At 42.6% G+C, this 20,191-nt stretch overlaps 1 protein-coding gene across 2 annotated transcripts in view; it reads right to left on the reverse strand.

The window, feature by feature from the left end:
- The window catches only part of LOC135518261 (FAST kinase domain-containing protein 3, mitochondrial-like), a 34,563-nt gene extending 15,299 nt beyond the window's left edge, over positions 1-19,264 (reverse strand). The window contains exons 1-6 of one of the 2 annotated variants that reach the window (XM_064943295.1): positions 19,118-19,264; positions 18,569-18,617; positions 5,724-6,549; positions 5,113-5,428; positions 4,035-4,222; positions 2,144-2,292 (exon numbers count right to left, since the gene is read on the reverse strand). In XM_064943295.1, coding sequence (XP_064799367.1) covers positions 2,144-2,292; positions 4,035-4,222; positions 5,113-5,428; positions 5,724-6,507 — 1,437 coding nt within the window. In that variant the 5' untranslated portion in view covers positions 6,508-6,549; positions 18,569-18,617; positions 19,118-19,264. Of the gene's footprint in view, positions 1-2,143; positions 2,293-4,034; positions 4,223-5,112; positions 5,429-5,723; positions 6,550-18,568; positions 18,618-19,102 lie in introns of both variants that reach the window. The other variant, XM_064943305.1, reaches the window with a different exon arrangement.
- Positions 19,265-20,191: the final 927 nt, after the last annotated feature.

The raw sequence follows: 20,191 nt of genomic DNA on the forward strand, positions 1-20,191 counted from the left end.
GTCGTTGTGTGTTTGTGGTCAGTAGATGGGTGTTTGTGGTCAGTAGATGGGTGGTTGTGGGCCGTAGTTGGGTGGTTGTGGGCCGTAGTTGTATTCGTGATCAGTTGTGTGGTCAGAAGATGGGTGGTCAGTAGTCGTAGTCAGTAGCGGTGTGATCAGGATTTATGGTCTGTCGGTATGTGGTTGTGGTCAGTAATTGTGGTCAGTTGTGTGGTTGCGGTCTGTAACTGTGGTCAATAATTGTGTTTGTGGTCAGCAGTTGTGTAGTTGTGGTCAGCAGTTGTACTGTTGTTGTCAGTAGTTCTGTGGTCAGTAGTTGTTTGGTTGTGGTCAATAATCGTGGTCAGTAGTTGTGTGGTTGTGTTCAGTAGTTCAGTAGACACCTTCGTTGAATCCAATCAGAGCAGCAGGATCAACGTACAGCCCACCCTTTTCTTTACAGACAGGCAAAATAGCCAGTTATTTAGAGAATGGGGCATGCGCTTGAGCTGATCGATTTTTTAAACAGATTCACAAAATCATGGGAATTTGTCAAGCTAAAAAGAGTTTTCTCCCTCCGAGGCATGTGTTGCTAGGCAAACAGTTGCCTTGGCAGGCCTGCTCCCTCCACGGCTAAAGCCACTGTGAGGAACATGCTAACAAACATTTGTGCAATGAAGCTAAATGAATACTGCACTCTGACCCACAAAACCTTTTTGCTAGATTCATGATAGTATTGTTGGGCAAAGCAAGGAAAGTAAACTTGATGTAATTTTATTGAAATTTGCAGCTGTTGTTGGTAAGTAATGAATCTGCTAGTTTCTGATATGACTTGGTGCATCTATAAAAGAAAGCAGTTGATGAGTTACTAAAGCAGCTCTATCTATTGATTGCTAGGAGCTATTCCTAATCTGTTTTCGAATTTGAAAAGCAAAGAAGTAGCGGAAGATTGTATATGCCCTACGTTTCTGACTTGTTGGGGGTGGTCAAAAACAGCATTTGGAAAAAGTTTGTGTTACTGTAAACAGCAGTATCGTTAGATGCGTAGTAGATGTTCTAACTTGTCGAAGTTGTTGGCGAAGTGGTCGAAGTAGCCGATTTGTGTCAAAAGTTGCATAGTTGCATTTACAGGAAATGGAATGTTGGAAGTGATGTCACAACGGGGGCAATTTAGAATGTTGAAAAAAGTCCCATGAAAGTGAATGAAGATGGGCAAAAACACTCAATCCAGACCAGTCTACGCGTTTTAAAATTTGAACTGCATTTCTAGCTTAAACGGTGTTAGAGGAGTTGAATGTAAAATAATAAGAAGTAGTATGTATTAGATTTAAGTGGGGACTCTTGTTTCGCACGCCCCACAATAATAATAATAATGAGTATGTAAGAAATCTATAGTTCTGCATTGATGACATACAAATGATATTCAAATGATTAATTTCATAAAACGACTATGTAGTAGTTTCTATGATGTGCGCCCCATAAAAAGGCCGCCTTCACATCTGTAGATTGTTCATGTTGGCCAATGAAAGCACTAAAGAGGCTGTGTGTGTAGCGAAAGTTCACTAATGCAAAGCAAGATGGAATAAAATGAGGGAATTAAACATTTGCGAAATGAGAAGGAGGAGGCTACAATGAGCAACCAACAGATAAGCTGTTGTTTTATCTGAATGGGGTTGGGGAGAAAGCGCAGCATGTAGCCTCAATTAGCCTAGCTAGCTTAGCTTCTCTGGGCAACTCCAGTCAAGACAGGCACTGTTATATGGGATGATAAATAACATTGTGACTGCTACAATTTAGCTAGCCTTGGTTATAGTTGCCGTGGCTACTGCGTCTCTCTCTCCCGCACACACCGGCCCCTCGGCAGTGGCAGTCTCTCTCCCTCACGCAGCAGTGCTCAGGTTAAAAACACAAGTTAAAAACAACATGTATTTAGCACGTATCCGGATATCGGACAAAGATTTACGTTACTATTCGATTAGTGAAATGATTTCAAACCCCCATCCCTAGTAAATAACCAACATTTCAGGTATAATAATTCATAAAAAAACAGTATGCCCAATAATAAGCAGCAATAAACAGAGTACGCCCACAGTCACAACACCGGAGTTGCTCAGTGGTTTAAATGTATGGCAGAGATTTTCTAGAGATGAGTGGGCCTCCTTACCTTGCTGTCCAGGTATTCGCCCTTTTTGACCAGAAAATCAGCGATGGTGTCAAGAAGTCGAACCTCTCTGAGCCGGTGGCGGGCGATGTATTTGGCAATGAGGGCCATGGTGAATGGGGTTATGCTGTCCACTTTTTCAGGCAGTTGCTCTATCGAGAAAAGAGCAGACTTATCTTGGAAATTATAGAATAATATAATATATACAGTATATCACAAAAGTGAGTACACCCCTCACATTTTTGTAAATATTTGAGTATATCTTTTCATGTGACAACACTGAAGAAATTACACTTTGCTACAATGTAAAGTAGTGAGTGTACAGCTTGTTTAACAGTGTACATTTGCTGTCCCCTCAAAATAACTCAACACACAGCCATTCATGTCTAAACCGCTGGCAACAAAAGTGAGTACACCCCTAAGTGAAAACGTCCAAATTGGGCCCAATTAGTCATTTTCCCTCCCCGGTGTCATGTGACTCGTTAGTGTTACAAGGTCTCAGGTGTGAATGGGGAGCAGGTGTGTTAAATTTGGTGTCATTGCTCTCGCACTCCCTCATACTGACTGGTCACTGGAAGTTCAACATGGCACCTCATGGCAAAGAACTCTCTGAGGATCTGAAAAAAAGAATTGTTGCTCTACATAAAGATGGCCTGGCCTATAAGAAGATTGCCAAGACCCTGAACCTGAGCTGCAGCACGGTGGCCAAGACCATACAGCGGTTTAACTGGACAGGTTCCACTCAGAACAGGACTCGCCATGGTCGACCAAAGAAGATGAGTGCACGTGCTCAGCGTCGTATCCAGAGGTTGTCTTTGGGAAATAGACGTATGAGTGCTGCCAGCATTGCTGCAGAGGTTGAAGGGGTGGGGGGTCAGCCTGTCAGTGCTCAGACCGTACACTGCATCAAATTGGTCTGCATGGCTGTCGTCCCAGAAGGAAGCCTCTTCTAAAGACGATGCACAAGAAAGCCCGCAGACAGTTTGCTGAAGACAAGCAGACTAAGGACATGGATTACTGGAACCATGTCCTGTGGTCTGATGAGACCAAGAAACTTATTTGGTTCAGATGGTGTCAAGCGTGTGTGGCGGCAACCAGGTGAAGATTACAAAGACAAGTGTGTCTTGCCTACAGTCAAACATGGTGGTGGGAGTGTCATGGTCTGGGGCTGCATGAGTGCTGCCTGCACTGGGGAGCTACAGTTCATTGAGGGAACCATGAATGCCATCATGTACTGTGACATACTGAAGCAGAGCATGATCCCCTCCCTCAGGAGACTGGGCCACAGGGCAGTATTCCAACATGATAATGACCCCAAACACACCTCCAAGACGACCACTGCCTTGCTAAAGAAGCTGAGGGGAAGGGTGATGGACTGGCCAAGCATGTCTCCAGACCTAAACCCTATTGAGCATCTGTGGGGCATCCTCAAACGGAAGGTGGAGGAGTGCAAGGTCTCTAACATCCACCAGCTCCGTGATGTCGTCATGGAGGAGTGGAAGAGGACTCCAGTGGCAACCTGTGAAGCTCTGGTGAACTCCATGCCCAAGAGGGTTAAGGCAGTGCTGTAAAATGATGGTGGCCACACAAAATATTGACACTTTGGGTCCAATTTGGACATTTTCACTTTTGTTGCCAGCGGTTTAGACATTAATGGCTGTGTGTTGAGTTATTTTGAGGGGACAGCACATTTACACTGTTATACAAGCTGTACACTACTTTACATTGTAGCAAAGTGTCATTCCTCCAGTGTTGTCACATGAAAAGATATACTCAAATATTTACAAAAATGTGAGGCGTGTACTCACTTCTGTGATATACTGTATGTAGAAATCGACAGATTAAACAGCTGCCAGATAATGGCAGAGGAGGGGAAGGGAGGAAAGAAACTCACCAGCCAGGCTGCACACAAACCTCTCCTGCCTGTTCTGGTAGAAGAGGTGCGAGCTGAAGATGAGCTCTAGGCTCTTGTTGCTAGCTTCACGTGCACACACAGCCAGCATCTCATCCAGCAGCGCCATCTCCTGGTCACGCACACCACTTACGCTAGCCAGTGTGTGTTTGACCAGTCGCAGGATCTTCCTGTTGGTTGGTAGAGCGGGACAATGGTGGTTGTTACTAAAAATGGAGTACAGCTACAAGTGGAAGTGAATTTTCGTAGCTGGTTAAGAGAGCATTTTAACTAGCCCTAACCGTAACCTAATTCTCATAACCTGCTGCGAAAAAGTCACTTCCGGTCTTAGCTGTATATCACCTAGTCAAAACTGACAATGGTGGAATCTGGATTCTTGATACAAAGTAAATTATTGTGATAAAAGCGGTTATCAAGATTTGACCAAGTATGACGATTAAAGCCATTATGGCGATAACTGCTTTATCACAATAATGTATTTTTTTTATTTAACCTTTATTTAACCAGGTAAGCTAGTTGAGAACAAGTTGTCATTTACAACTGCGACCTGGTCAAGATAAAGCAAAGCAGTGCAACAGAAACAACAGAGTTACATGGAATAACCAAGCCTACAGTGGGTCAATACAATAGAAAAAGAAAGAAAGTCTATATACAGTGTGTGCAAATGGCGTAAGGAGGTATGGCAATAAATAGGCCATAGTAGAAAAGTAATTATAATTTAGCAGATTAACACTGGAGTGATAGATGAGCAGATGATGGTGTGTAAGTAGTGATACTGGCAGTGATAACCAACATTGAAATGACACTCGGGAACTCATCACGCTAGACCTGTGTCGTGTTCAGTAAACAAAACTGGCATGTCTCTAACATTGTCTCCATTGATTTCCTATCGAAAGCAACCCAGTTGTACTTCATAACCCTGCATTGCCTCTACTTGGATGGCTAGTCATGAATTACGAATGGACCTCTTACAAACAAGAGAACCCAATATAACATGTAAAGTTGTATACATTTGTCTATATTACCCTAAACGGGTAATTAACCATCATACCAAACCTACCTGTTGGCCAGAAGCTGCTCTGGGTTGGGGCGTACATTGGCGACGTTCCCGGCCGTCGTAGTGTCGGTGGGTTGCAGCGAGTGCCACTTGAGCCGGTAGTAGGAGAGTAGCAGAAAGAGGGTCTGCGGGTGGCGCTCCCGCTCCAGGTTCTTCTCCAAGCCTGCGAGGCAGGCCTCGGTCAGGGGGTGCTGGCTGCTGGGGTGCAGCTTCATGCTGGAGCTGAACACCATGGAGACATCCTTCTGGTTGAACTGGTCCAGCCGCGACTGTGACTCTGCCTCCAGCACCTGCACCACCTGCGAGTCGCTGGGAAGGCCTAGAGGAGGAGATGGGAAGTTCAGGGAGTTTTTAGTTTACTTAATTTCTTTAGAAGGAATATAGTCTGTTTTATATATCAGAATATTGCATTCAGGGTTATGTACAATAATTCCTTTCATATCCATAAGAAAACAATTGAAAACACGTATAAACCAGTAATTAGAAATTAAAGTAGTAATTGCCATTTCACTATGTTCATGTCTCATTCATAATATCAAATGCATAAAAATGATGATTAACCTGCACTAGCAATATTACTTTCAAACTGCCTCCATGCGACCACCTAGCCTCACCTAGTGCAGCCACAGCGTAGAGGCAGTTGACGATGCTGAAGTTGTCGAACTTGACACAGTCGCTCACGATGGCGTTGCACAGTGTCTGGAAATCCTGGTGCTCCAGGATCTGTCTGCCTTCGTTCTCAGCTCCTCCACCGGCTCTGGGAACCAGGGCTGCCTCCGAGTCACCACCGCCCCCTCCTGCAGCCCCGGCCTGTAGTAGCTGGCCGATCTTCTGCAGGGCGATGGAGTAGTGGTTGTGCGAGATCTTGCCCGGGTTCTGCGTCACCCAGCGCAGCACCTCATCGCCCCGATGCGAGCGCTCTATCAGCCTCTTCATGGTGAAGAAGGTGTCGTAGCTCATCTTCTCGTGGATGAAGTTCCACGTCTTCTTCTTGTTGCCAGCGGCGCCAACAGTGGCGTGGTGGTGCAGGTGGGCGTACAGAGGGATGGGGGGAGGCAGAGGCAGGTGCGGGTGGTAGTGCTGCTGGTGGTGGTGACTGTGGAAGTGGGGCCCCCGGTGAGGGTCAGGGCGCCCCTGGTAGAGGGGCGGGTAGCTGGGGGTTGGAGTGTGCACGTGGTGGGGGTGGTGGTTCTCCAGCATGGGCAGCCCTCTACCCCCCAGGCCCGGCCAGTGCCCTGGCTTTCCCCCTCCTCCTCCCCCACCTCCTGAGCTGTAGAGGCGGGTGGTGTACATGCCGGTGAGGGCAAGGACACTAGGGCGGCAGGCGTGTCGTGGGCAGAGGGGCGAGGGGATGATGATGCTGCTCAGGAGGCCCGGGCCGAAGTGCAGCCACAGCATAGTACACGGGCTAGTCCACCGCTGGGGCACTGCACACCACACCTACAGGGAGAAAGGAAGGGACAGAGAGAGGAGAGAAGATGGAACCAATAGGCTAAATAAAACACTCCAGTTTAGAATGTGTGAGAATCCCTGGAGGGTCACAAAATACATGTACACACTAGGGGTGAAATTGGGATACTTGAGTATTTTGGGTAATTTCCTACTTAACCAGAGTCAGACCAACTCATGTATACAATTTTTTGGTCTGTGTACAATTTAAAGGTAGTATATCAGTAGCTTAATGCAATTTCTGGAAATCTATGAGTATCTACTAGCCAGCTCCTCTCAAAAGAAGGGAAATAGACCCAACTAGTCCAAAGCTGGGTGGTTAATAATTTATAGTCTTAAAGCTATACCTATAGCGCATTCCGAAAGTATTCAGACCCCTTGACTTTTTCCACATTTTGTTACGTTACAGCCTTATTCTAAAATTGATTCAATAAAAAAATTGTTTTCATCTACACAAAACACACAATAACAAAAAAGCAATAGCAGGTTTTTAGGATTTTTTGCTAATTTATACATTGGAGTCCACCTATGGTAAATTCAATTGATTGGACATGATTTGGAAAGGCACACACCTGTCTACAGTATATAAGGTCCCACATTTGATAGTGCATGTCAGAGCAAAAACCAAGCCATGAGAACGAATGAATGGTCTGTAGAGCTCCGAGACAGGATTGTGCCAAGACACAGATCTGGGGAATTTCTGCAGCATTGAAGGTCTCCAAGAACACAGTGGCTTCCATTATTCTTAAAAATGGAAGACGTTTGGAACCACCACCACTCTTCCTAGAGCTGGCCGCCCAGTCAAACTGATCAATCGGGGGAGAAGGTCATGGAGGTGACTAAGAACCCGATATTCACTCTGACAGCACTACAAGGTTCTCTGTGAAGATGGGAGAACCTTCCAGAAGGACAACCATCTTTGCAGCACTCCCCCAATCAGGCATTTATGGTATAGTGGCCAGACGGAAGCCACGACAGCCGGCTTGGAGTTTGCCAAAAGGCACCTTAAGGACTCTCAGACCATGAAAAACAAGATTTTCTGGTCTGATGAAATCAAGATTGAACTCTTTGGCCTGAGTGCCAAATGTCACGTCTGGAGGAAACCTGGCACCATACCTATGTTGAAAGGGATGGTGCCAGCAGCATCATGCTGTCGGGATGTTTCTCAGCTGCTGGGACTGGAAGACTAGTCCGGATTGAGGCAAAGATGAACAGAGCAAAGTACAGAGAGATCCTTGATGAAAACCTGCTCTAGAGCGCTCAGGACCTCAGATTGGGGTGAAGTTTCACCTTCCAACAGGACGACAACCCTAAGCACACAGCCAAGACCACGCAGGAGAGCCTTTGGGACAAATCTCTGAATGAGCTTGAGTGGCCCAGCCAAAGCACAGACTTGAACCAGATCAAAATCTCTGGAGTGACCTGAAAATAGCTGTGCAGCACGCTCTCCATCCAACCTGACAGAGCTTGAGGATCTGCAGAGAATGGGAGAAACTCCACAAATACAGGTGTGTCAAGCTTGTAGCGTCATACAAGGCAGTTGTTTAAATTAAGTTTGCAAAAATAAAAATAAAATGCAGATTGTGCAGATTGATGAGGTGGAAAAAAACTACAATCCATTTTCGAATAAGGCTGTAACGTAACTAAAGGGATCTGAATACTTTCCGAATACATTGTAGTAATTACTATATAATAAATGAGTTAATTTTACTGATAATCGTAAGAAACGAGATTCTATCAACTTCCTCATTTACGGACTACTTTGGGTTCTGCCTTCGCTCTCTTCTGCGGAGACTTGGTGTGGTTTCGTAACCTCCCAGGATGCAGCCAGCTGTTGCGTACTCTAGTAGCTAACTTGCTTATTGGCAAATCATCATCACAGTTAATGAATAATGTCGGACTGTGTGGTAGAAAAGTAGTTTTATTCAGAGACAAATTTATCTAAGCCAGAATTTACTGAAGAGTACTTGTGTAGTTGGACGCTGAGCGAGCACAGAGGGGGACTGGATCAGCGGGAGCCTGTCTAAGGGCGATTGATGGTACAACTGCTTGTGCTGCACAGTGGGACTTGTTACTGCCATCGATTAGGGCCCTTGATATCTACGGCGTAGAAGGCAGCGCACCCAGATTGTGTAACAAACCCAGAGGACTTTTCTGCGCTCATCAATCATGGAGTAATAGATACCTTCTTTGTCCCCAAAAATGAACTGGAAGGAAGCAGCAGCCCATACCTGCTGGTCCAAATGGATACGTAAAATAAGGGCTGTGTTACGTGTAGGTTTACCCTGGCAAGGGCTTTTGATAACCGTGTAAATCTCTCTCCGACAACGTGACTTATCAGTATATTCACCTGTATTTACCACTCAAAATGAAACGCTAATTAGCTGCTAATGTGGCTATCATAAAGCACTGCAAATGCCATGATGAGCTGGACGACTGCCGAATCGAGGCAAAGATAAGAACCCCTGTATTATCTATCAAATGTTAGCTAAATGAAGTAATTAGGGCTGTCAAATGATACAAATAATTCAATCGCATTAAATTCTGCAGTTAAATCGCACATTTGGTGCTAAATAAAGATTTTTCCATTTAAAAAAAAAAATGTGTATTGAGTTATAGACATGTAGGCCTGAATCACAAAAAATGTTCTGTATTAGAATGTTTTTAATGGCATATTCACCATAAACAAGTTAAGCAACACAAAAGTACTGTAACTTACTAATGCTCCCAGTAGGCCTATAAATGCTCCCTAATAAATTCAAGAAAAAAAATAACAGGCTCTATGGATACAAAGACCATAAACTTGTCCAACGTCATGAATTCAACAGAACATAAACCTGTGACCATACACTTCAGTCATCCTATTTATTTTCATTGAGCCAGTTGCAAAGACAAACAAGCCTGTTGACATTTTCAGATGATAAAACTGCTCTCGTCTGACATAGCAGGAGATGCCAGGTACCTTCGTGCAATGCAGGCCCTGCATGTTGTGACCCCCACTGTAGTGGACAGTCCTCCATGATGATGCTGGGCTCTGCTTTGTAACATTCCATACATTTCTCCATGGACTCCTCCTATTCATCAGAGTCAGACTCAGAAGAAGCTTTCTTCTTTAGCAGCTCTGACTGTTGCTTTATCAAGTTGCTGTGCAGGCCTCTCTTCCTTCAGCAAGTTGCTGACCAAAGCCCACACTTCACCCCTCTCAGGTCTAGGAAGGCACTTCAGGTCCTTAAAACCTTCGGTCGAGTGCTGTGGCGATCTCCAGCCATGTGAGGTTGGTGTTTCTCCAGGTTTGCTGTGAATGTCAGCTATAATCTTACCATGTAGGCAGTGTAGGCATTTCCATCACCTGAAGGAGATGACAGAGCAGGCAACACCACCGAGCAGGAAAAGTACTACTCTCTTCCCAGAAGTAAAGTCAAGTACCTGCACTGAAAGAGAATTCAAAATCACTTCAGTCAATTGTAAGAGACATGTTATTCTCTCTCGCTCTCTCACACACACAGGGTAGCCTAATGGTTAGAGCGTTGGACTAGTAACCGAAAGGACAATAAAACTGGGGGGGTGTGGGACCATACTCTTTCAAAAGTTCAAACACAGAACCCCCCCAGTTCAACCAGGTCCCGAGACATCAATCAGCATGACAACTTAAAAGGATGCAATATAGATATAAAATAACACACCCTCTAACACGTGACCACAGAAACAGGATGTCCTGGCCAGAGGCCCATATTTGGACATGTATACGGCATCATGGACACAGGGTCATAAATCAACATTTTGACCCGTGCCGTCTACTTTGTTCTCTCTGGGTGATACCAGAACAGTAGGAATCTATACATCGACGGAGGGAGGACTCCAAGAAGCGCCAAGAGGCGGGGACCTGCCTGAGCGCCTGCGATAGGCTAACCCACGCTCAGCCTCTACTGTGATAAGACATTGTTCCAACCCGTCTGTTGGCCTATCACAGTATAAGAACAACTGTTTATGTACATCCTGTCAGTTCCCTGTTCTGCCCTGCGTGGTATTACAGTGAGCCCGTATATACAAAAGTTGCATTTGCCATTTATTGCTTAGCTAATAAAAAATACATAGTATACAATCGGTGACTCATTGTCATATTTATCCTGATACCAGATTTCAATTTACACAACTCTAACACTATTAACTTTCTGAGGTCCTTGGTTGGAGTGTTATCTACATTCAAGGTAACTAGCCATAGGTTCAATCGGTCCAGATCATTCAATGGAAGTTTGTTAAAGATTATAGCCAACCACTTCCTTGGTTTTTAATTGCACGTTTTTAGAGCACACCCACAAACCATTCTTGATATTGGACAGGTGATGGTAGTCCATCGATGTAAAACAAGTCTTATCACACTTAGCTACGTAAGCTAGCTAGTAACAGTAGCTTGAAAATACTCCCAGCAGTGTTAACGATCTTCAGTCACTGCTGTGAGGTAAAAAATATTGCTTTGGACGAGCAATGAGCCTGTTGATGTACTCTTCTTCTGTAGGGTTTATCGTTGATGTCTTCTCACACTTTGCTTACTTGATATCTAGCAAACACGTTTGAAACTGTGAAGCTGTGTTGACACTCATGCACAGCCTATCCTTGAGCCAGCCCACCATCACAGCGGATGAGATAAATAGTTCTTCTTCAAACAAACAAATTTAAATAACAATATAATAATTTCATATAGACTTGTAAAGAATACTTAAGAGTACAAAGTGCGAACCACCCAGCTTTGGAGGAGTTAGGTCTATTAACCTGTTTTTTGGAGGAGCTGGCTAGTAGATACCCATAGACTTCCAGCAACGTTATGCTACCTTCAACTTCCTTCAAACTGCACGCAGAGACAAAAATGTTATGAGTTCGTCTGACTCTGGGTAAGAAGGATATTATCCAAAATATTGAAGATTTACTATTATTATTATTTACTTTAGATTCGAAATAGCTATTGATAACAAATGTGTATTTTGTAGTTGAGACCCATAACTCTGAGATACGAATAATAAAATCATACACGTAACGTTAGCTAGCGAGCCAGCCAGCTAACGTTAGCTAGCTAACAGTACAGTAACTAGAAATTAAACCACTTTCTTACCCATATACATCATAGATGGACGCATCTCCTGTCTCGGATGCAATGGTTACCATTAGTTTGAAGATATAAATCGGGAGACCGGTGTTTTCTCCATCTACTTAGCTATCATACTTATTCCACTAAACTCAGTCCTCCAGAAAGTGGAGAGCAACAGTTTTACTACACAATACATTTTTTTATTTTTAAAGCTGTGTTCGACAGGATTACCAGCCCAAGGTTGCTGTCTTGTTCTGTGGCTTAACCAACTAGGCTCGTAATTTAACAATTTTATTCATGTTTACAAGTTAGTTATTAAGACACAAATGTTTACATGTCGAGAAGTGAAGTAGTGACCCGAGACATACAGTGGGGCAAAAAAGTACTGAGTCAGCCACCAATTGTGCAAGTTCTCCCACTTAAAAAGATGAGGCCTGTAATTTTCATCATAGGTACACTTCAACTATGACAGACAAAATGAGGGGGAAAAATCCAGAAAATCACATTGTAGGATTTTTAATTAATTTAATTTGCAAATTATGGTGGAAAATAAGTATTTGGTCACCTACAAACAAGCAAGATTTCTGGCTCTCACAGACCTGTAACTTCTTCGATATAGGGGGCGCTCTTAATTTTTGGATAAAAAAACGTTCCCGTTTTAAACAAGATATTTTGTTACAAAGATGCTTGACTATACATATAATTGGCAGCTTTGGAAAGAAAACACTCTGACGTTTCCAAAACGGCAAAGATATTATCTGTGAGTGCTACATTACTGATGCTACAGGCGAAACCAAGATGAAATTTCAAACAGGAAATGCCCAGATTTTGAGGGCGCTGTGTTCCAATGTCTCCTTATATGGCTGTGAATGCGCCAGGAATGAGCCTACACTTTCTGTCGTTTCCCCAAGGTGTCTGCAGTATTGTGACGTATTTGCAGGTATATCATTGGAAGATTGACCATAAGAGACTCCATTTACCAGGTGCCCGCTTGGTGTCCTCCGTCGAAATTATTGTGTCATCTCCAGCTGCGTGCATTTTACCATTTGCTTCAGAGGAGAAAGTCAACGGCCACAAATGATTTATCATCGAATAGATATGTGTAAAACACAACGTGATTCTACACAACGTTTGCCATGTTTCTGTCGATATTATAGAGTTAATTTGGAAAAAGGTTTGGCATTGTAATGACTGAATTTTCGTTTTTTTTTCTTAGCCAAACGTGATGAACAAAACGGAGCGTTTTCTCCTACACAAATAATCTTTTTGGAAAAACTGAACATTTGCTATCTAACTGAGAGTCCTCATTGAAAACATCCTAAATTCTTCAAAGGTAAATGATTTTATTTGAATGCTTTGCTTGTTTTTGTGAAAATGTTGCCTGCTGAATGCTAGGCTTAATGCTATGCTAGCTATAAATACTCTTACACAAATGCTTGTGTAGCTATGGTTGAAAAGCATCTTTTGAAAATCTGAGATTACAGCGTTGTTAACAAAAGGCTAAGCTTGTGAGTGAATAGATTTCTTTCATTTCATTTGCGATTTTCATGAATAGTTAATGTTGCGTTATGCTAATGAGCTTGAGGCTATGATTACGCTCCCGGATACGGGATTGCTCGACGCAAGAAGTTAAGAGGCTCCTCTGTCCTCCACTCGTTACCTGTATTAATGGCACCTGTTTGAACTTGTTATCAGTATAAAAGACACCCGACCACAACCTCAAACAGTCACACTCCAAACTCCACTATGGCCAAGACCAAAGAGCTGTCAAAGGACACCAGAAACAAAATTGTAGACCTGCACCAGGCTGGGAAGACTGAATCTGCAATAGGTAAGCAGCTTGGTTTGAAGAAATCAACTGTGGGAGCAATTATTAGGAAATGGAAGACATACAAGACCACTGATAATCACCCTCGATCTGGGGCTCCACGCAAGATCTCAACTCCGTGGGGTCAAAATGATCACAAGAACGGTGAGCAAAAATCCCAGAACCACACGGGGGGACCTAGTGAGTGACCTGCAGAGAGCTGGGACCAAAGTAACAAAGCCTACCATCAGTAACACACTATGCTGCCAGGGACTCAAATCCTGCAGTGCCAGATGTGTCACCCTGCTTAAGCCAGTACATGTCCAGGTCTGTCTGAAGTTTGCTAGAGAGCATTTGGATGATCCAGAAGAAGATTGGGAGAATGTCATATGGTCAGATGAAACCAAAATAGAACTTTTTAGTAAAAACTCAACTTGTTGTGTTTGGAGGACAAAGAATGCCGAGTTGCATCCAAAGAACACCATACCTACTGTGAAGCATCGGGGTGGAAACATCATGCTTTGGGGCTGTTTTTTTGCAAAGGGACCAGGACGACTGATCCGTGTAAAGGAAAGAATGAATGGGGCATTGTATCGTGAAATTGAGTGAAAACCTCCTTCCATCAGCAAGGGCATTGAAGATGAAACGTGGCTGGGTCTTTCAGCATGACAATGATCCCAAACACACCGCCCGGGCAACGAAGGAGTGGCTTCGTAAGAAGCATTTCAAGGTCCTGGAGTGGCCTAGCCAGTCTCCAGATCTCAACCCCATAGAAAATCTTTGGAGGGAGTTGAATGTCCGTGTTGCCCAGAAACAGCCCCAAAACATCACTGCTCTAGAGGAGATCTGCATAGAGGAATGGGCCAAAATACCAGCAACAGTGTGTGAAAACCTTGTGAAGACTTACAGAAAACATTTGACCTCTGTCATTGCCAACAAAGGGTATATAACAAAGTATTGAGAAACTTTGTTATTGACCATATACTTATTTTCCACCATAATTTGCAAAAAAATTCATTTAAAATCCTACAATGTGATTTTCTGGATTTTTTTTCTTCTCATTTTGTCTGTCATAGTTGAAGTGTACCTATGATGAAAATTACAGGCCTCTCTCATCTTTTTAAGTGGGAGAACTTGCACAATTGGTGGCTGACTAAATACTTTGCCCCACCGTATGCCTACTTTCCTGAAACGAGTCACATATGAACTGTAACTAGGTAAAATTTATGAAATTGTTGCATTTATATTTTTGTTCAGAATAATAACAAGTGAAATGAAGAACGCAATGTCCTTCATCACCTAACATATTGCACAAGTTGACTGCAGGTATTTGCTTAATAAAACGGTAGCAAAAAAATATTCAAATGTATTAAAAAACTTCAGAGGTCGACCGATTAATCGGAATGGCCGATTAATTAGGGCCGATTTCAGGTTTTCATAACAATCTGAAATTGGTAATTTTGGATGACGGTTTTGCCGTTTAAAAAAAATATATATATTTATTTAATCTTTATTTAAGTAGGCAAGTCAGTTAAGAACACATTCTTATTTTCAATGACGGCCTAGGAACGTTGGGTTAACTGCCTTGTTCAGGGGCAGAACGACAGATTTTTACCTTGTCAGCTCAGGGATTCAATCTTAAGGTTAACTAGTCCAACGCTCTAACCACCTGCCTCACGAGGAGCCCGCCTGTTACGCGAATGCAGTAAGAAGCTATGGTAAGTTGCTAGCTAGCATTAAACTTAATCATAATCACTAGTTATAACTACACATGGTTGATGATATTACTAGTTTATCTAGCGTGTCCTGCGGTGCATATAATCGATGCATTCGCGAAAAAGGACTGTTGCTTTATTGTGTACCTAACCATAAACACCAATGCCTTTCTTAAAATCAATACAAAGAAGTATAGATTTTTAAACCTGCATATTTAGCTAAAATAAATCCAGGTTAGCAGGAAATATTAGAAAATAAAAATAAAAGAGCCGCACACTCTAGGAGCTCAGATGCAAAAAATTTAATTACCAACGTTTCGACAGCCAAGCTGTTTTCATCAGGGTATAATCACAAACACTGCGGGATGACTCGTTTATATAGTGTCAAAGGACACAGGTGTCTGTAATCATGGCCAAGAGTGGCCTAATATCATTGGTTAATTATCATGTCATACAAAGAACAGCATACAAACAACAAATGGATAGCATACGATCATACATTCATTTGACTACACAAGCTTACAGACAATTACAATGGCAAAGTCACAATAATCACAAGAATAGCTTCAGATCAAAGTCTATGTTGAGACTGAAGGGCACAAGGGTCTTTAAGTTAAAGATCCAGGCAGCCTCATTTTATTTTATTTTCAAGTTGTCTACTCCGCTAGCCAGCACCTCGCCTAAATAGGTATGCGTTAATATTTTTCTTCTAGCAGGCAATATTAACCAGGTGAAATTGTGTCACTTCTCTTGCTTTCATTGCACGCAGAGTCAGGGTATATGCCAGTTTGGGCCGCCTGGCTCATTGCGAACTAATTTGCCAGAATTTTACGTAATTATGACATAACACTGAAGGTTGTGCAATGTAAAGGAATATTTAGACTTAGGGATGCCACCCGTTAGATAAAATACGGAACAGTTCCGTATTTCACTGAAAGAATAAACGTCTTGTTTTCGAGATGATAGTTTCCGGATTTGACCATATTAATGACCTTAGGCTCGCATTTCTGTGTGTTATTATGTTATAATTAAGTCTATGATTTGATAGAGCAGTCTGACTGAGCGATGGTAGGCACCAGCAGGCTCATAAGCATTCATTCAAACGGCACTTTTGTGCGTTTTGCCAGCAGCTCTGCCGTTTATGACTTCAAGCCTATCATCTCCCAAGATTAGGCTGGTGCAACGATGTGATGTGAAATGGCTAGCTAGTTAGCGGGGTGTGCGCTAATAGCGGTTCAAACGTCACTAGCTCTGAGACTTGGAGTCGTTGTTCCCCTTGCTCTGCATGGGTAACGCTGCTTCAAGGGTGGCTGTTGTTGTTGTGTTTCTGGTTCGAGCCCAGGTAGGAGCGAGGAGAGGTACGGAAGCTATACTGTTACACTGGCAATACGAAAGTGCCTATAAGAACATCCAATAGTCAAAGGTATATGAAATACAAATGGTAGAGAGAAATAGTCCTATAATAACTACAACCTAAAACTTCTTACCTGGCAATATTGAAGACTCATGTTAAAAGGAACCACCAGCTTTCAAATGTTCTCATGTTCTGAGCAAGTAACTTAAACGTTAGCTTTCTTACATGGCACATATTGCACTTTTACTTTCATCTTTAACACTTTGTTTTTGCATTATTTAAACCAAATTGAACATGTTTCATTATTTATTTGAGGCTAAATTGATTTCATTGATGTATTATATTTAGTTAAAATAAGTATTCATTCAGTATTGTTGTAATTGTTATTATTACAAATACATTTTTAAAAATCGTCCGATTAATCGGTATCGGCTTTTGTTGTCCTCCAATAATCGGTATCGGTGTTGAAAAATCATAATCGGTCGACCTCTATTCAACAGTATTGAAAAGCCATTCTGTGGCTTTTTCCAAATACCCCGGTTACCGCCCAAGCCTAATTCCAACCTTGTTTAGCATTAACTAGTACAATTGTGGCATGTTTTCACTATGTGTCTCTGTTTGCATCAGTTTCAAATGGGGGACTTTTATTTTGAAGGAGAACTACCGATTCCATTATTGTTGTTCACTATACACACACGCACCAGGGCCAGGAACATTTTCAGCTACCTTATTTGTTTTATTTAACTAGGCAAGTCAGTTATGAACAAAATCTTATTTACAATGATGGCCTACCAAAAGGCCTCCTGTGGGGATGGGGGCTGGGATTAAAAATACAAATAAATTAAATAAAAATATAGGACAAAACATACATCACGACAAGAGACATTACATAAAGAGAGACCTAAGACGAAAACATAGCATGGCAGCAACACATGACAACACCGCATGTAGCAACACAACATGACAACACAGCATGTAGAAACACAACATGGTAGCAGCACAACATGGCAGCAGCACAAAACAGGGTACAAATATAGTTGGGCAAAGACAACAGCACAAAGGTCAAGAAGGTAGAGACAACAATACATCATGCAAAGCAGCCACAACTGTCAGTAAGTGCGTCCATGATTGAGTCTTTGAATGAAGAGATGGAGATAAAACTGTCCAGTTTGAGTGTTTGTTGCAGCTCGTTCCAGTCGCTAGCTGCAGCGAACTAAAACAACGAGCGATCCGGGGATGTGTGTGCTTTGGGGACCTTTAATAGAATGTGACTGGCAGAGCGGGTGTTGTATGTGGAAGATGAGGGCTGCAGTAAATATTTCAGATGGGGGGGGAGTGAGGCCTTAGAGGGTTTTATACATAAGCAACAACCAATGGGTCTTGCGACAGGTATACAGAGATGGCTAGTTTACAGAGTAGTATAGAGTGCAGTGATGTGTCCTATAAGGAGCATTGGTGACAAATCTGATGGCCGAATGGTAAAGAACATTAGCCGCTCCAGAGCACCCTTACCTTCCGATCTATAAATTACATCTCCATAATCTAGCATGGGTAGGATGGTCATCTGAATCAGGGTTAGTTTGGCAGCCGGGGTGAAAGAGGAGCGATTACAATAGAGTAAACCAAGTCTAGATTTAACTTTAGCCTACATATTTGATATGTGCTGAGAGAAGGACAGTGTACCGTCTAGCCATACTCCCAAGTACTTGTATGAGGTGACTACCTCAAGATCTAAACCCTCAGAGGTAGTAATCACACCTGTGGGGAGAGGGGTATTCTTCTTACCAAACCACATTACCTTTGTTTTGGAGGTGTTCAGAACAAGGTTAAGGGCAGAGAAAGCTTGTTGGACACTAAGAAAGCTTTGTTGAAGAGCGTTTAACACAAAATCCGGGGATGCTGTCTGAGGCCATTAGTTAGGTCGGCTACAGTTAGCTACGTTACCATCGTATGGCTTGATGTAAAAAGCACTGGATAAAGAAGGTGTCTAGCTAGAGTTGCTAACTATTGATACAATGTCATGACAATCACTCTTTGATGAACATACTTACATGATGTCAACGCAGGAGAGAGATATCCAGATGGGTGGTGATGTTCTATCTAGCAGGGAACAATAACAATTCATCTGACAGTGACACTCCCAATAATTTACCACAAAGCTCAGTAGTAGCTAGCTAGTTATTAACGAAGTTATATCAAAGGGATATTTCGCCTTGCCTTCTAGGGGACTTGATGAGACGCCGACTGTTAGATAATTTAGCTAGTTACGTAAATTAACTAGTTAGCTAACAATCTAATCCGGTGACGAATTAACGTTAGCAGCAGTGTTAGCTGTCAAACATAAGCGTGACAACCAGCCCGTCAGTGAAAACCTTCACAATCTATATTGACCATTTCACTTAAAAGTTAATAATGGCATAATACTCTAACTTATTGGTCGTGGCCGTCCATGCAATGATACCGTCGTTTGCAAACTAACTAAGGTACTATAGTTGCGCTAACTAGCTCCACTGCTAGGAATTCAATTTGACTCGCTCTGCCTGCCCAGCAGCAGTGGACATGGGTTGGTGTATATTCACACTGACCGACGGATAATTTACCCTGGTAGCTTGGACGAATCTACACTTTGAAACACGATTGATGTCATTTGCCGCAAGAACGACTTGGTTCCCCGTCCTCTCAGTCCACGTTACTAACGACGTTAGCATCCTCAGTGTCGCCCATCTTCCCAGCATGCAACTTTTTGGTCTTCTTCTGTTGATGGCTTTGCCAACATTTGGTGCATTTACAGCCACCTACCGGGCTGGAAGAGTATGATGACGGCAGAAAAGACCCCTCAGTCTATTGGTGGGCTAAATTCACTAATAAAGCCTTCGGGCAGCACTTAGGACGGCCCAACCAAACAAAAATCTAATTAAAATATCACCTATTGGAGAGTACCCAAAGCACACTTGAATGGTATTTGGTCTGCAGTAGTACTCTGTAACAGATGTATGATCAATGTGACTAACAGAAAACTGAGGAAAATACTGACTTGACTATGTACAGACTCAGTGAACACAGCCTGGCCGTAGATACCCTAGGTTCACTATTGGTACTTATAACCTTGTAGAAACCGGGCATCACAGGCAGACCTGGCTACCCAGAGAGGACATGCAGGCTGTGTGCACTCTGCCCTGAGAGAGGTAGAAACAGAGCTGCATTCTCTCTTACACAGCAAGACAGAATAAGGAGAAGAAGAATTTGATGGGTGCTTATATTTGTCTGATATGGAACATACACACACATTTCTTAAAATCAAATGCTAAGATTTTGAAAAAAAGAAGATCCAATAATTGCTTTCTTGTTTCATTTGTTGTTTCTTTCTATGTAAATGTTTTTTTGGTGGAGTTCCACCCATCATATACTGCTATACTTGTCAAATTAGTGTAAGCTTGACTGTATATTCAAAATTAATATTCTTTAGTAAGCGTACTGTCTTGTTTTGCACACTTTTTACAAAATAATAAAATGCAGTACTACAGGATATTTCTTAACGTAGCTCTTTATTAGCTAGCTATAACTGGCATGTTCACATATCGCCAACCAGGATCAAACTGCCGATCACCTAACTATTTGGGTGGTCTTAGCCAATCATAGCACAGTATGATATGGCAGTAAAATACATCCAATTA

The sequence above is a fragment of the Oncorhynchus masou genome, chromosome 3 (genome assembly GCF_036934945.1).
Source record: "Oncorhynchus masou masou isolate Uvic2021 chromosome 3, UVic_Omas_1.1, whole genome shotgun sequence".
Lineage (NCBI taxonomy): Eukaryota > Metazoa > Chordata > Actinopteri > Salmoniformes > Salmonidae > Oncorhynchus > Oncorhynchus masou.